Source organism: Strigops habroptila, chromosome 9 (assembly GCF_004027225.2).
Source record: "Strigops habroptila isolate Jane chromosome 9, bStrHab1.2.pri, whole genome shotgun sequence".
NCBI lineage: Eukaryota > Metazoa > Chordata > Aves > Psittaciformes > Psittacidae > Strigops > Strigops habroptila.
In genome coordinates this window covers 42,180,900-42,196,573 of record NC_044285.2, presented here as the reverse complement: position 1 = coordinate 42,196,573, position 15,674 = coordinate 42,180,900, and the positions used below count along the sequence as shown (strand labels likewise).

The 15,674-nt window shown below is 42.7% G+C and overlaps 1 protein-coding gene across 2 annotated transcripts; it reads left to right on the top strand.

Moving 5' to 3' along the window:
• Positions 1–1,579: 1,579 nt before the first annotated feature.
• LOC115612500 (protein FAM122A) lies at positions 1,580–15,674 on the top strand. 2 transcript variants are annotated; one of them, XM_030496791.2, is made up of 10 exons: positions 1,580–2,014; positions 4,254–4,332; positions 7,217–7,273; positions 9,265–9,308; positions 9,388–9,442; positions 9,859–9,951; positions 10,746–10,834; positions 11,124–11,188; positions 12,345–12,441; positions 13,576–15,674. In XM_030496791.2, the coding sequence occupies exons 1-10, from the start codon at positions 1,899–1,901 to the stop codon at positions 13,733–13,735; spliced, it is 855 nt and encodes a 284-aa protein (XP_030352651.1). In that variant the 5' UTR covers positions 1,580–1,898; the 3' UTR covers positions 13,736–15,674. The 2 variants fall into 2 exon arrangements, with proteins under 2 accessions (XP_030352651.1, XP_030352652.1); XM_030496792.2 differs by having other exon boundaries at positions 1,581–2,014; positions 11,127–11,188.

Here is a 15,674-nt window from a genome sequence, read left to right as displayed (position 1 = left end):
GAAGTGCTTCAGCAGGAGCACTCTGCAGCCTGGAACAGCTCTCCCAGTGGCTGGAGAATAACCAAAGGGCAATTCCAGTGACAGCATTCCAACAAAACACCCAGCCCTGAACGGAAATCCACTCACACATATGTTGGCTCTGCTAATACAAAAGCCACCTGCAGAATCTGGCTACATTGCCAAACTATGTGGGGTTTGCTACTTATTATTGTGGAGTTATTTTATTATGTCCTTGCCACTATGGACAACAAAAAGCTTCAAATGCTGTGTACCAGGATACTCTTCAGGGAAAAGTAGCTCAAAGCTCAAAAACATCTGCTTCATGTGCTCCAATTTTCCAGTGCCAGGCACCAACACATCAGGCTGTCTGATTGGGTTTTCCCACAGCCAAATAACCTCAATGGGAATACAAGAGATGTGCGGACTGTCAAGGTGACCCTCAAAGGGTAATGAGGCAGAGAAAAGGGGACGTGGCTGTGGGAGAGTTGTGCTGTGGAACAGACTGAGGAGAAAGATGGAAATGAGGAAATCACAAATTGCTGAGCTGGAGAAATGGCACAAATGAGCACGGTGAGAGGGATTAAGTAAGGAGAGAATATGTTAAACTGAGCTTTGGGAGGATACAGGTTAAGGATGGAGATTCAAAGTGGGAGAATGGAGACTGGGAGAATGAGAGAGGTGGGTACAGTGATGAGTGGTGGGCATGAAGTTATAGTGTGGGCAATGATGTGGGAGATACTTGATACTATGAGGGAAATATCCCCGTGGGTGAAATAACCACAGCTACGTGAAGTTACAAAATGCTACCAGCATGTGACCTGTGAAGAAAACATTTTAGCTACCTACAATCCACCTTTCTTCTCCGGTTATTTCTGTTCTTCAAGACTGCCTGAGAGTCTCACCTGGAATATAAGCTGCCTGAAGAACCATCAGCTGTATTTCTGAGAAGCGACAGTGGTTAGCTACAAACTCAGACGCTGGTTTTATTTAAAGGTCAGCATTGCAGCACTTCACAAGCAAGCACTAACGAACATACTTTAGACACCTAGAACATTTACTTCTGAGTGTAAATACTACAGTCTAGATAAAATGGTTTAACTACAATTGGATGGATGGGTACATGGTGACAGTATTGACACTGACACCTCAGACAGTGAGTGCTCAAGGGCAGAACTGTTTTGTACACACACGTTTAGATTAGGTTGACAGAAGCTGCTCGGGCACAGCAAAACAGGGGTACGGATGTCTCCTACAGCAGGGAGTCCCTGTGCCTCCGAGCCGCGCTCCACCGCGGGGGGCCCGGGCAGCCCCGGGGACGGGACAAAGGCACTTTTAAGCTTTCTCACCGCGGCTGTACTTGTCCCGGCCCCGGGCGGGCAGCGCGGCTGGCGGGGCCGGGTCACCTCACCTCAGCGGCGGAGGCCGCGCCTGCCCGTCCCGCCTCACGTCTGCCAGGGATTGTGGCTGTCCTGAGGGGCTCGGCGGAAACAGCAGCACCGAGCCCCGGGGCACCGAGAGCGCTCTGAGCATGCGCCCGGCCGAGGGCCGCCGTGCGGGATGCCCGCGGTACATGCGCACTGAGCGGCGGCGGGCCCGAGGCGCTCCGTGGCCTGAGGCGGCCGCACCGGGGCGAGCGGCGGGAGCGCGTCCGGGGAGCGCGTCCGTGCGGCGGCGGGTGGGGGAAGGCGCCGCCCCCCGGGCCGCCCCCGGCATGGGGCGCTGCTGGGGCCGCCCCCCTCGCCGGGCCCGGCGCGCCCCCGGCGTGTGCCTGCGGCGCCGCCCGCGAGGCCTGTAGGGGCCGGGGGCAGCGGCATGAGGAGCCGCTGCGGCCGCCGGCAGTGAATGGGCATCGCGGCGGAGCGGGAGCAGCCGGAGCCGGAGCCGCGTCCGCCGCCGCGATGGCTCAGGAGAAAATGGAGCTGGACCTGGAGCTGCCGCCGGGGAGCGCCGCGGCCCCGAGCGACGGGGGCGGCCTGAGGAGATCCAACAGCGCCCCGCTCATCCACGGGCTCAGGTGAGCGCGGCCTCCCAGCCCCGGGTCAGGCTCTGGGTGTGTATGTGTCGTTCTGCCGTGTGCTCTGTAGCTGAGGAGCATGCAGTGTGCAGCGTTAAGGCTGTGACCGTTGCTATAAAGGAGCAACCTCTCTGGTTTAAGGTGTCAGGTCTGACCAGAAAACCCCCCAAATCGCTGAACCATATGTGACTGCAGACAGTAAATTCCTTCGGAACAGGTGGGTGAATTTATGGAGATCACTTCATGGGACGTTGAAGCATGCACAAGTTTTGCATTTAGTGTAAAATATTACGTCAGTTGTCCTGGAGTTTTTCGGGATGATACTCATTTTGTTAGTAAGTAATAACGGGAGAGACACATGTAGATAATCTTGCTTGGATATTGGCATCAGCCTCTGCCTGGTGGTATTTGCAAGGGGGGGTTGGCCCCGGCTGACAGGGCAGAGACAGGGAAAGCTCTCAGGTGTGTACGGTCTCATGTATAGCTTTGTGTTTGGGTAAGTTGATAACTCAAAGTGCTATTTCTTGCCTCCTCTGGGTTGTCATGAAGTTGGGAGATGCCCACTTCTGCTGCGTGGTGTGGCTACCACCTACCTTCAAGATGGTTCATGTGCTGCTACTATAGTAGTATGTTTGCAGCTTGGGAGAGTTTATTGATAATAAACTTTGTAAAACATAGTATAATACATAGATAGTTCCTTGCCACAAGGCCCCTTAAACTTCATGTCTCTGTAATGAACTAGGTATCAAGTGCTGAACCAACCTCATAAATCTTTTGTAGCAAAATGATTAACAGTCCATTTCTGTTCAGAGGAAGTATTATTGTTTATTCAGTCATAATTTAATGCTAAGCAAACATTGTGATTCGTTTAATATTCACTGTATATAATGGTAACTGTAAAGGAACAACTCTCAGTTTACATTTTGATGCAGTATACAAGTATTGTGAATGGCAGTCATTCCTCAGGCAGATTGCTGAGCAGGTAAACTGGTTATGTGGCTGAAATGAGATGGTTTTATAATCTCGGCATTTTGTAAGTTGGCTCTTACAAACTGTGAGACCCTTGACTCCTTAGAAAAGGCATCCCATAACCATGCTGTAACCGAATTCAGGGTTTGGGCAGGTAGAAGGCTTAGCCTGAGCTCTTCCCTTGACACTGTGCATGCACTATAGATTAGGTGTGTATAGAAATGAAGCTGAAATGCCTTTGAGCTGATTTGAGGTGGTTGCAGTGTTTTGCCTGTTAGGAATTTTCCAGCAGAATATTGTTTTTGCAAGATTGCAGCTCTTGGCAAGAAACTTCAGTTTTTCCCAGAATGGCTTCACTGGGTAAACTGAAACAAAAGCTCTTGAACAGCTTTTGCTACTCTGCCTCCTGTTTTGACTTCTTCAGTAGCAGACTTGGTAAGGAGCTTGGAGAATGAGTTACCGTAGAGCCAAAGAACATTTTTGGGTGGAATGTTTTAGGTCATGGAAGTTGCATTTCACAGAACTTTTGACTCTCTTTCATGCCAAATAAGATTGATTTTTACTGGGCACTGTGAGTATTTTCTGTGAAAGGTGAGTCTGTGATGTGACCAGCTTTTGCAAGGGAGATTAAAAGTAAGGATATTTGCAGGGTTTTTTCCTCTTCCCTCTTAAGAGGAGCTTATTTTATATCAAATAACTAAATCTGTGTTACTTAACTGATGTGCTGCTTCCTGGTTAGAGAAGCAGTGACTGTGGTCAAAAGCCTCCAGGCTTTAAAAACTGCTTTTATTGTAGGTTAAATTTAACCTTTTCTAGAAAAAGCATTTAGCGCTTTAATTAAATGTTCATAGTGATTTATCAAGATACTGTTTGGGGTTTTTGTGTCCTATTTTATATGAGGCATTGAATCTGGCTTCAGCCACTGGTTATATGCCATTTATAAATTCGTTCTGTTGAATGATGCAAGTTGCAGCCATTCCAAACGTAAGAAATTCCCACAGAAGTCATCAGTCTTTATATTTTTTCAGTTATTCTGAAGATTGAGGATGATTAATTAAAATCATGAATTAAAGCAGCTGGGACTCGGGGAAAGAGCAATTTGTTTTCCACTCTCTGCCAGCAAGCTGCAGGAGTTCTTCCATACCTGTCTCTGGAGTGCTTTGTCTTGAAATGAGAGCTGTCACAGCATTTGGAACTGCGCTTAGGTTAAGAGATGCTTTTTGATAGGAAGGAAATGGCTTTTGCATCTGACAAGTGTTTCTTTTCGCAGTGATAACTCACAAGTGTTCCAGGCCAACGTTCTGCGGACCCGCAGGAACAGCACCACAGTTATGAATCGTCACAGCCTGGTGAGGAAACTGTTAAACCAACTGCATTAGGTCCAAAGTGTGCAAACAGGATTAAAGGAGAAAATGAGATTGTTGTCTGTGAAACTAATAGCACATGTTTTCAGAAACAAGGCTTTAACTGTGACATTAATGTGCTGTAGCTATAGTGAAATGTTATTTATAGGCCATTGGGCCTTGGAAAGTACTTGTATTTCATTCTGATCATAACTTCATTTATAAAATGCAAACAGATGTTCTAAGAGTAAGAAAGGTAGTTAGTGAGGAAAACTGATTATGTAGATGTATTGTTGTTCAGTATTCACTGTGTTAATCATTTCTGATGTTTAAAAAAACCCAGGTGGTGATGCTCTTACCTTAAATAGTCTTTTATGTAGTAATGACAGAATAGACTGTTGTAATCAACAACAATCATAGAATCACGTAATCCCAGACTGGTTTGGGTTGGAAAGGACCTTAAGATCATCCAGTTCCAACCCCCTGCCATGGGCAGGGACACCTCACCCTAGACCGTGTCACCCAAGGCTCTGTCCAACCTGGCCTTGAACAGTGCCAGGGATGGAGCATTTACCACTTCTCTGGGTAACCTGTGCCAGCCCCTCAGCACCCTCACAGAGGATGATATCATTCTATCTCTAGGTATCTATATAGATATCTTCTATGATGATGACTACAGGGGCAGCTGTGCCATTTGCCTGGGGCTTAACCTGCAGGTTTCTGTCACTACATGTCATTACCAAGGAAGGGTCAACGAGGCCCAGTGTCTGCTGTTACTTTCCCTCCAGAAGATAGCAGTGGCATCTAGTGAGTAAATGTTTTGGTGGTTTCTGTTTTGTGTGGTTGGGGGTTTTGTTTTGTTGTTTAAGCAAAGCATTTTAGCCTGTGGTTAGACATTTAGGTGCTATTTCAGCATTTTCTTTGTTTATTTTCTGTACAGCTCAGTCAGTTCCCTGTCAGGGTTCACTGTGTGACCCCACAGATGCTTGTGCTGCAGAAGGCAGGGGGCACTGGAGGGACAGCAGTGCAAGGGCAGAGGTGCCAGGGCAGGTGGCTGTTCCCCTTGGCAGTGGTCCCTCTGAAACTTTACCTTCAGGGAAAAAGATTTATCTGACATACTGGAGAAGGGGAATGGGGAAGGTGTCTCCTCTCATAGTCTAATAGTTTGCAATGGTTTTCATTAAGCTTTGTACTCTCAAAGCATTGGGGATTTGAGTAGTATCATTTCCTCAATGGGTTCAGTCTGCTTTAGCAAATATCTTGAAAAGGGACTGAGGTTTCTTTTCACAAGAATTAAATCAAAGGACTGCAAACAAGGGAAAAGTGAGTTTCAAGCATTGGCAAAGAGAAGTGATGACTTGTTGGAAACAAGCTGTAGGATCCTCAGAGTTGCTGCGTTTAGTTACTGCATTAGATCCTGCAGAAAAACACTGTCTTTTTAGGATTTCTGTTTTACACTGCAAGCCACTGGTTTTGTATTTATTTTGTTAATGTCAAACCTTAAAGCCTGTGGATCACACTCATAAAATTAGAACAGAATGAGTGGAACAAATGCATTTTACTGTGGAGTGCCAGAGTGAATAGGCAGGAATGTACTATTGTTCAAATCCTTTTCTCTGTGTGAGAATCAAGGTCACTTCAAGGTCCACATTGGCTGGTACAGCTTGGAGGAATTTTTATTAGGCTTTTGGGGAGCCCATTATAATAGCAAAACTGATCTAAACTGGACTTAAGAAGTAGCAAATCAGAACATTATAGCTGTTAGACTTTGGTGGTGTGTATTAAGATGACTAGATTCTGGCAGAAACATTGAAGCATCCTCTTGTGAGTCAGATAAGCTAATATCTTTTGTGGGAAGGCTGTGAAGTCTTGGTATTTGGGTTAGAGGGAGGATTCTGGATATATGAAGCATTAATAGTGTATGATAACTTACCATAAGCTCCTGTGTAAGGCAGCAGGATCTCTGTGTTCTCCGTGGTACTGACGAGAAGATGGTGCAGTAAGTGGGTAACTGAATGTTCGTTAGTTCTCCAGCTTGAGCATAATGAAGAGCTCTAGTAGTGTTTTGTGAAGCAGATGAAGCCTCCTACTGCATAAAGCATAGAAACACTTAGTAATAATGCAAACCTTACTTGCTGAACACACTGAATCCATTTTAAAAAGACACCTTGTCAGCTAACCATTTCTAGTGACATCCTCTCTGATTTCGCCCAAATTGAAGTTCTTGAGTGAAGTTCTTGAGAAACCATAAGGAAGATATTTAAATCTTGTTAGCCTTCTAATAGCTAATTTCTTTCACCTGTCAAAGTAGGCATTTGTAGGCAGACAAAAGTCGAGAAACCTTTTTGCACAATGTGTTTTGGCTTTGTATTTTTAAAGGAAGAAGGTGTTCCCTGTGAGGGTGCTGAGGCACTGGCACAGGGTGCTCAGAGAAGCTGTGGCTGCCCCATCCCTGGCAGTGTTCAAGGCCAGGTTGGACACAGGGGCTTGGAGCAACCTGCTCTAGTGGAAGGTGTCCCTGCCCGTGGCACGGGGTTGGAGCTGGGTGATCTTAAGGTTCTTTCCAACCCTAACTATCCTATGATCTATTGGGAAGCCTTCTGGATCACTTCAGTGAAGATGTTTATGCAGCAATATACATTAAGGGTGGCAGTGTGCTACTTTAAAGCAGCTTTATCTGTGGAGAAGTGAAAGCCAGGCTGATGCCAACTAGCATCATGTTCTTGCAAGTAATTGGTGTAGTTTCTATATACTATGAATGTTTTAATTCTTTATTTTATTCTTAGTTTGGGATAGCACTATGGAGTGGGTGCTGACATTCCTGTGCCTTTCCCTCCCTTCTCCTGTGGTTTCTAAGTGTGTTTCAGTTGTATATGGCTTTGTTTTGCAGTTTGTGCCATCATCTCCTATCCGTATTCCCAGCAGCCGTCTTCATCAAATCAAACAGGTAAGCACAGATTCTAATTCAGTTTTATTTAATTTTACAGGTTTTATAGGTGGTTGGGGGTTTTTGCAGTTAATGTGTAATGTCCTCCAGGTGACTATGGATTTTACTTTGAAACTGTGTCTGCAGTATCACTTCAAGATGTTTTCAAAAGTAAAAGCTGGATCCTGTCTACAGAGCATCAAATTTCATGAATCTTACAGTAAGAAGAAGATTTGAGCAGAAAGAGGAGTCTGAAAATGGACATTTTGGAAAGGAAATCTTTCATGTAAACCCTTAAAGTTTCACCAAGTTTTTGGCAGTGGTGCCAGCATAAAGATTCATGGCGAATACAAAGTGTTCCTTAACTCGTGTTGGCACAAGACTTCTGTTCATTAAGGGTGAAAATGAACTGGATAAGGAAGCTAAAAGAATTAAGTTTGGACTCTTCTTGCTGGGCTGGTTTTCATCCGTATAATTTTGTGATCCAGATGATGGCACTTGTGCTGCCACAGCATGAGCAGAGGGGGAAGGGCACCAGAGCAAACACTTGGGGAGGTGGCAGATATCTGAGTAGGCTTAAATAGCTCTGCTGCCAGAGAGCAGCCCACAGTGAAACCACTCAAGTTTGCAAATCCACAAGCTCAGAATCTTGTGGCTCCTCCATTTCCTATGTCCACTTTTTGACAGTAGGATGTTTATAAGATTTCCTTGAAGATGCTTGGTTTTATTTTTATATATATATATATTTAGGTTGCTGGTTTTCAATGGATAGGCTTGATTTTTACAGCGTGAAAAGTGAAGAAAGCAATTTAATGCTTCAGACAGCATTTTCAGGGTCTGATGTCTGAAGTGATAGAAGGCACTTTGCTTCCCATCTCCGATATTGAAGGTGCATGCATAGTAATCCTGAAGAAAATAACTGCTTGCTTTCATTATGGAAGTAATCTACTGGTTTAAATAGACTGAGGCACTCGGGTCATTTGTAGGGTTGGTTTTATCTACATAAAAAAGCATAGGATTAATATGTAAGTGTGGTGAGAGCAAGGGAATGAATCACTGCATGGTTAGAATCATAGAATTAACTACTGTGGCTCTGCTGTGTTACATGAAGTTGAAGTTTGATAATCCAATTCTATTGAAAATATATCTGTATTCGTACTTGTTCCATGCATATTTTAAAGCCAACAGTGACATTTCCTAATTCGTGTTTGATCACTGAATTCTCAAGTTGGAATTCCATATCCTGTATGCTTCCTGGCACAGATGGGAACCTGTGTGATTTACTTCTGATCTCTTTCAAATCTTACCAAATAATCCCACGGTTGAACTCTATTAGTAACATTGGGAAGATGTTTTGTTGAACTTTTATTCTTGAACTGGTCTGAATTAGGGAATCTACTCATTCACTCAACAGACTGAGCAGCATTCAGTTAGTTTGAAGGAATGGTGTCTACCTAAGAGGAGATCAATAGTCAGGTTTGTACTTTAACTTGCTGTTAATGTTTAGTGTGATTTTACATCTTTGATCCATTTTAATACTATTTTTTGGATGGTTTAGGAACAAAACACTAAACTTCAAATGCATTGCATAAAATGCACTGTATTGCAAATGAAATGATGACGGGTGTCTAATTAGTTACTCATCCATAGAATAGGGTAAGAATCCAGCCATGCTTTTGAGGATGATTTATGCTAGTTTCCACTTTATGACATAATACCATGCATAAAGCTGCTCCAGCATGTGCAGAAGTTTTGCTTCATTGTTCAGTTTTGTAACTACTTCTTGGATAGTAATGAAACCAAAAAAGCTGCTGGAGAAACAACCAACTCCTATAAACACTTCTTATGTGATGGTCTCTCTTGCTGCATCTCTTTCCCATCCTCTCCCCCTCACTCCTTTTCATGTGGTGAGAGCTTGAGGTTATTGTTGCTTAACTGAGTTGAATTGATTTTTCTGCATAGCAGAGAGAAAGGAAACCAGAGCTCATTTATCTTCATTTTTCATCTTTTAGGAAGAAGGAATGAATTTGCTGAACAGAGAAACAGTACGTGAAAGGTAAGCATCAAGGTGAACTGGAATGCTTCATGAAGTTTACTATGAACCTGGGATAATACATTTCTTTTCTTCCTTGTAGAGAAGTGCAAGTAGCAATGCAGATGAGCCACTCATGGGAGGAGAGCTTGAGCCTGGTAATGCATTCATGCTTTAATTTGTGTTTCTGTTATCAGTATCAGGACAGAAAAGACTCTCATGTCAACATTTCTTTATTAGCTTGACCTACAATTAAGGCGTTTGTATATTGCTGCTTTTGATCAGCACTTTCTCACACTAACAAGGCATAGAATGATCAGTTGTTTGAGGATACCTCTGGGTTCCTTGGGCTGCTGTGTCAAAAGCAAGTTGCATGGATGTCTGCCTGTTCAAATTTTCTTCCATCTTCTGGTACTCACCGAATAATGCTTAAGGCTTTTTTGTTATTGTTAAGCATAAGCTTATAAATGGCTACCTAAAAATGATTAATATGATGGAAGATAACTCAGTTCCACACCAATCAGCCCTTTTCATGGTAAGGAACTTGCTCATGAGGTTAATTCTGTGTTTCCAGAGTGACAATGATTTTGAGAAATCCTCATCACCAAAGCAAGTGGACTTTGTCCCAGTTTCTCCAGCTCCTTCACCTACTAGAGGAATAGGGAAGGTGAGCAAAATGTGGTAATAATGGGTTTATCTCGAGTAGTGCTAAATAAATCCAACCCAATTGGTAGCAAAAGATGAAGCCACCTGCTCCTTTCTGCCTCAGTGGCAAACAAGAAACTAGAATAAAGAAACAAAACCACCCCTAAAATCCTAAACCAGAAAGTATCAGCCAGCAGGTGCACATCTTGTGGGTGTGAAATTCTGTGGAGTGTTCAACTGTTAATGTGTGGTTAATAAACCTTATTCTTTATTTGCCTTCCTCTTGGAATAAGAGCAAGGGGTATTCATTCCTATTTTCAGAGTCATAGAATGGTTTGTGTTGAAGGGAACTTAAAGCTGATCCAGCTCCAACCCCTGCCACGGGCAGGGACACCTTCCACTAGAGCAGGTTGCTCCAAGCCCCTGTGTCCAACCTGGCCTTGAACACTGCCAGGGATGGGGCAGCCACAGCTTCTCTGGGCACCCTGTGCCAGTGCCTCAGCACCCTCACAGGGAAGAGCTTCTGCCTCAGAGCTCATCTCAATCTCCCCTCTGGCAGGTTAAAGCCATTTAACCCAACTACAGTGAAATAAATCCTTATCAACTTGCATGTTCTCTGCATGAAAATGGAATCTCCAGTTTTAGGAGTTTTTTGTTGCCAGTAATGAGAAGTGGTATCTGGGTATACCCAGCCCTGTTGCCTGGGTGCTTGCATCAATAATGGGTTGCTTATTTACCCCCAGTAAGGATCAGTTGTTACTGTATGGGTGTGATACAGTGTTTATACATAAATAACACAAGGCTTTTTCCTCTCAGCAATGTTTCTCACCATCTTTGCAAAGCTTGGTGAGTAGCAGTGGGTTACCTCCAAGTCCCAGCCCAAGTCCAACAAGGAGGTTTTCAAGGTCAGTACCAGATCATATCAATAATAGAAAATCAGCATAGCTTGTTCATGGAAGGCTTTTGAAATCCCAGAATTTGTTATAGACACAATTGATTTCTGATCACAAATACAACTTCATATATTCATGAAAAAGGGGGGGTCATGACACTTACATTGTATAAGCGGTTTCAATGCCTCTTTTCTTAGTGTTTTCCACTTAGTAGTTTGTTATTTGAGTATCTTTTAATGCTTTACCTGTTTTCAAGCTTCCTTTGTTAATGGTGATCAGTACAGCATATGCCTTCTTTTAGCAGGAGAAGCCAGAGTCCAATTAACTGCATTCGACCGAGTGTTCTGGGGTCAATAAAAAGGAAAGGTACAGTATTTGGTTTGGATTAATATAATATAAATTAAATATATAAAAATATAAGATAGCTTTCCTCATAATTCTGTCCAATTGGCTGATACCTGAAAGAGTGCCTAGAAATAGAAGGTATTACAGGGGACCAAATAAATAGAACTGATTACAGAAATAAACCAGATTGTTAAATTAGTTTGTACTCTTCCATAAAACTAATAGCTGTTCTGTTCTAATGCCTCTCCATTATTATGTCTGTATAGTCATATAGATCTGATAACATAATGATTGTGACAGACTCCTATAGATCTGATAACATAATTATCAGATATATATGCCTAATAACATAATGATGATAACAGACTCCTCTATAGTCATATAGATCTGATAAGAAATGGATGTAACCTGCTTAACAAAACAAGAAATACAACTATTGGTATATTTAACTTACCAAGTAAAACGTTTTGAAAGTCCTGGATAACGCAGCACACAGGTGCTACAGATGTAATAATCACCCTTCAAAACCAAAAGCTGATGCAGAGACCTTGTAGACACCTCACTGCTTTATTGGGAAATGTTTCCCAATTTCACTACGTTTTTCTTGAAGTTTAACTTCTGGTTATTTTATTGCATCTGGTTTTATATCTTCCTGCTTCACCTTTGTAACAGAACACTCTGGCTCTGAGACAACTTATAAAATACCTCTATTTGAGTTCTGTCAAAGCCTGTTTAAGCATATATCTCTCCTGCCTTCTAGGGTATTTGGAAGTCAAAGTCAATGCTTAAGTTTAGTGATAATCCTGAACCTTGTTTTTATTGATTGCAAGAGGAAAACAAACTTCCTTATTCTCAGCTTCTCTGCTTTGGTGGAGCTAGTCAGTGAACTGGTAGCTGAATAAACTGGAACAAAAGGATTGTTCTTCACTACAGAACAATAAATCCTTAATATCTAAACTCAGTTCATAACTCACTAAACTTCATTGAAGTTTGGACTAAAATGTTGCTAAGAAACAGACAGTCTTTAAAATTTCAGCATCAAATTTCTGTTTCACATCTAAAATAACCCTCATTCTGTTGTGTAAGGTTGAACCTCTATTCTGTTTGCTGTTCACCGAAAGCAGATTTTAGTTTCGATGACTAATAATGTTTTATCATTCCTTATCTCTTACCAAAGGTGTAATGGAGATAGAAGATCATCCAAAAAGGTTATTCCAAGGATCCACCAACATGCTTAGCCCTGAGGTTTCACATCAGGCAGACCTTGGAGGATGGTAAATGCTGTGCTATTTATTGTGTCCATATCTTCAGAAGCATTATAGATCTCTCTTCATCTAGCAATGATTGTGCTTTAAGTTGTTTGTTTGGTTTGGGGGTTTAAGTACAGACATCTCATTTTACAGCAGTGAAATCAGCACAGTCAACAGGCAGCAATATTCACTACAATGTCCAGTTTCTAGGACAGGCTGTTGATGTGCTTCACCTAAATGGGAGTTGAGCATGTTTAGGAAAAGATATCTCATGGCTGACAACTCCTGGAGTCTAGTTTCAAGTTGCAATCAAATGTGAATGCTGATGCTTGGAGGTGGATTGAGGGTTTTCTTCCTTCTGTTTTATTTTCCTTGCTCTTAGTCACATAGGAAAACTAGTCTGCCCCTCCCTGCTGGCAGGAATTAAAAGTACTACGTTAAAAATCATAACAACTTGAAATAGCAAGGGCTTTTTATTCAGTATTTCAGTCAAGAGGTTAATAATACATAGGGTGTGCCCACACAACTATGCACACAGGCTTGTTCACAGCACTCCTGTCCCCCTTGCCTCTCAGCTGATGTACATAGCTGTGCACAGCCTTTGAGCCGTAGCAGTGGCAACAATAACATAGATGTCTTAAAGGTACTTTAAAAACATGCCTTTTCTTGCACTCCTAGTCACAGCAGTGCAGGGTCAGTGGCTGCATCTTGGTTTAGGAGATGGTAATTTTAAAAAGCATTTTCTGATGCTATTGCTGATGATAGATCACCTCAGGTATGATTTTGAGTCCTGTGCAATACTTAGTGAATGGTACAATTGAGGTATGTACAGTTTATCATCAGCTCTCCTGGTGGCAGAGGCCTCTGGATATATGCTAGGCCAGGATGTTGCAGGAGATGGGTTAAAGCTTGGGATGAATTCCTCAGCCTTGTGCTTTCTAATCTGTACACTCTCCCTGGGTGAGCTGAAGGAGATGGGCAGGATGTTATCTGCCTGGCTGGAAGTGATTGTACAGTGTGTAGTTGCAGCTTTATTTCAAATCATAGGGCTTACTGCTCCTTCAGAGATGCTCTAAAATAGCTTTATAATGAGTGGAAGCTGATATTTGAAACTTAGAGTCCCTCATGTCTCCTAACTTGCTGTTCCTCTGTTTGCAGTCTGTCGTCACACGCTCTCGATGACAACAGGAGCAGTGCAGGCTCTTCCTGTGACTCACCAGCTGAAGTTGGCACCAACACAGGCTCTCCAGTCTCACTTTCCGACTCCAGATCTCCTTTTTTACCAGTAGATCTCACAGCTAAGTTACCCATCAATTGAGAAGCAGAAGTCTGCTAATGGACACCAGGAAACAGGCTGGACGTCAATAAGACTTTCTGTTGTGTGTAACTGATTCTGTTCCTCATAGGAACTTCCAGAAATGTCATTATTTCTAGAAAACTTCCAGAATAGTTCCTTGAGGAGGAATTCACGTTTCTAGTGATTTGTATGACATTTACTACAATACAGTAAGCATTTGAATCGCAAACATATTTGATGCTAACATCAGTGAGCAAGCTGTTGATTTACAATGGATATTGTCTTCTTGGAGTAAGTTACAAGTATTTTACATACATTCTGCTTGTGGAACTCTTGGCTTTCCAGCAGCTGCCAGGCAGCATCCTCACCAATATAACGTGGTGCTTGTGTAGTAGCAGATAACTTTCACACTCGTCCTCAGTCTGAAACCAGCAAAGCAGCTTTTACTAAGTTGTTTTTATTCCAGGAGTGTTAGATATTTATACTTTTTGTTCTTCATATGAAATAGGGAATATTGGGAGGGGGGAATTGATTCTTGTGTTCTATTATGATTGGCTGTTCATCAGTTCTGTGTTCTAATAGAACAAGTTGGTAAATTGTCAACTTGAATTTGTACGTTGGATTTTATCCATGATCATGACTGCTCTTGTGGCTAAATTCAGATTAGGTGTGGAACATTCTTCTGGGGGCTTGTATTTTCATTTTCTTCCCCATTTAGATGATTTATTAGAGTGGTAGATGCTCTATTAAAGGTCTTTTAAGAATGAAATATAGTAATAATGTTTGGAACAAAACATTAAATCCTGAGGTTTTAGCAATTAGTGCTTCAGAAGTGCGTTGTTTTAACAGGCAGTATTTGTCCCCATACATGGCTTTTGTGGGACAGAGAGGAATCTTGAATGCCTTTATACAGACTGAGGCGATCAAACATGTTTAATCTCCTGATGTCACTTCCTCACACAATGGCTTTGAGTTATTTCTGCTGTTGAAAGCTTCAGGTGCTGGTTGGAAGAGGTTTCAGGGTTCTTGTGCTGTATTGGAAAAGTCAGTGGGGTTGAGACAGCCTGATCTCAACTTGGGAATTCCCCAAACAGGAGGAAAACCTGCAAACCCCACCAGAGCCAGCTGGGTTCAGGTTTTCCAGCGGCAACCTCCTTTTGGTTGTCCACTCCTGTTACACAGCTGAACTTCCCCAGCTGGGTCCCTGTTTGCACGTGTGTGTGCATCTGTACTCTGAGGTTTCAAGCCTTCCCTCCAGAGAGGTTAATAACGAAGCAAAACGGTTTCTTTTTAAACACTAAATCTTTGTACTGTGTAATAAGGTGAGAAAAGTGTGGAAACTTCCTCAAGTAGGAGAAAAGCCTGAACTCTGCTGTGAAAGATTCACGTGGATGAAGCTTTGACTGGCAGCAGCCATCAAAATTAGAAGTGGACAACTTGGAGTGCAAAGACCTGGTGACCTGAGGGCCAGCGACCAGTGTCCGTACGTCCTTATTGTAGAAAGAAAATAGAATGTATTTAATAGTTTGGCTCAGTTCAAGTAAGATATGACATGGTTTACTTCTGATTTCATTCCTCTTAAATTATTCTAACAGTCAACTTCCTGATTGCAGCTCCCTTTTAAATCCCATCTGCCTTCATCCCCGTGGCGGATGGACAAGCTTGTGTTTCCTGTCTGTCGGCTCTCTCTAATACAGCACAGTTTGGTTTTGCAGTTTGAGGTATGTGCCAAAGAGTTGCTGTGTGTTCACTCTTTTGTGGTGAGGGCAAGATGGGGTCTCAAGCATCTTGCAGAAGAATGAACCTCCTGGTGTCTCTTCCAGTCTTTTCTAAAGACGCATCAGTAGAGGGTTTGATAGTTACGTGTGGGTCAACTCGTCTCTCTTCTGTTGAATATTTATGCTATTTTTCAAATAAGTGCCAATAAATGGAAAAATAAACGTGTGTTGCTGTTTGTGCA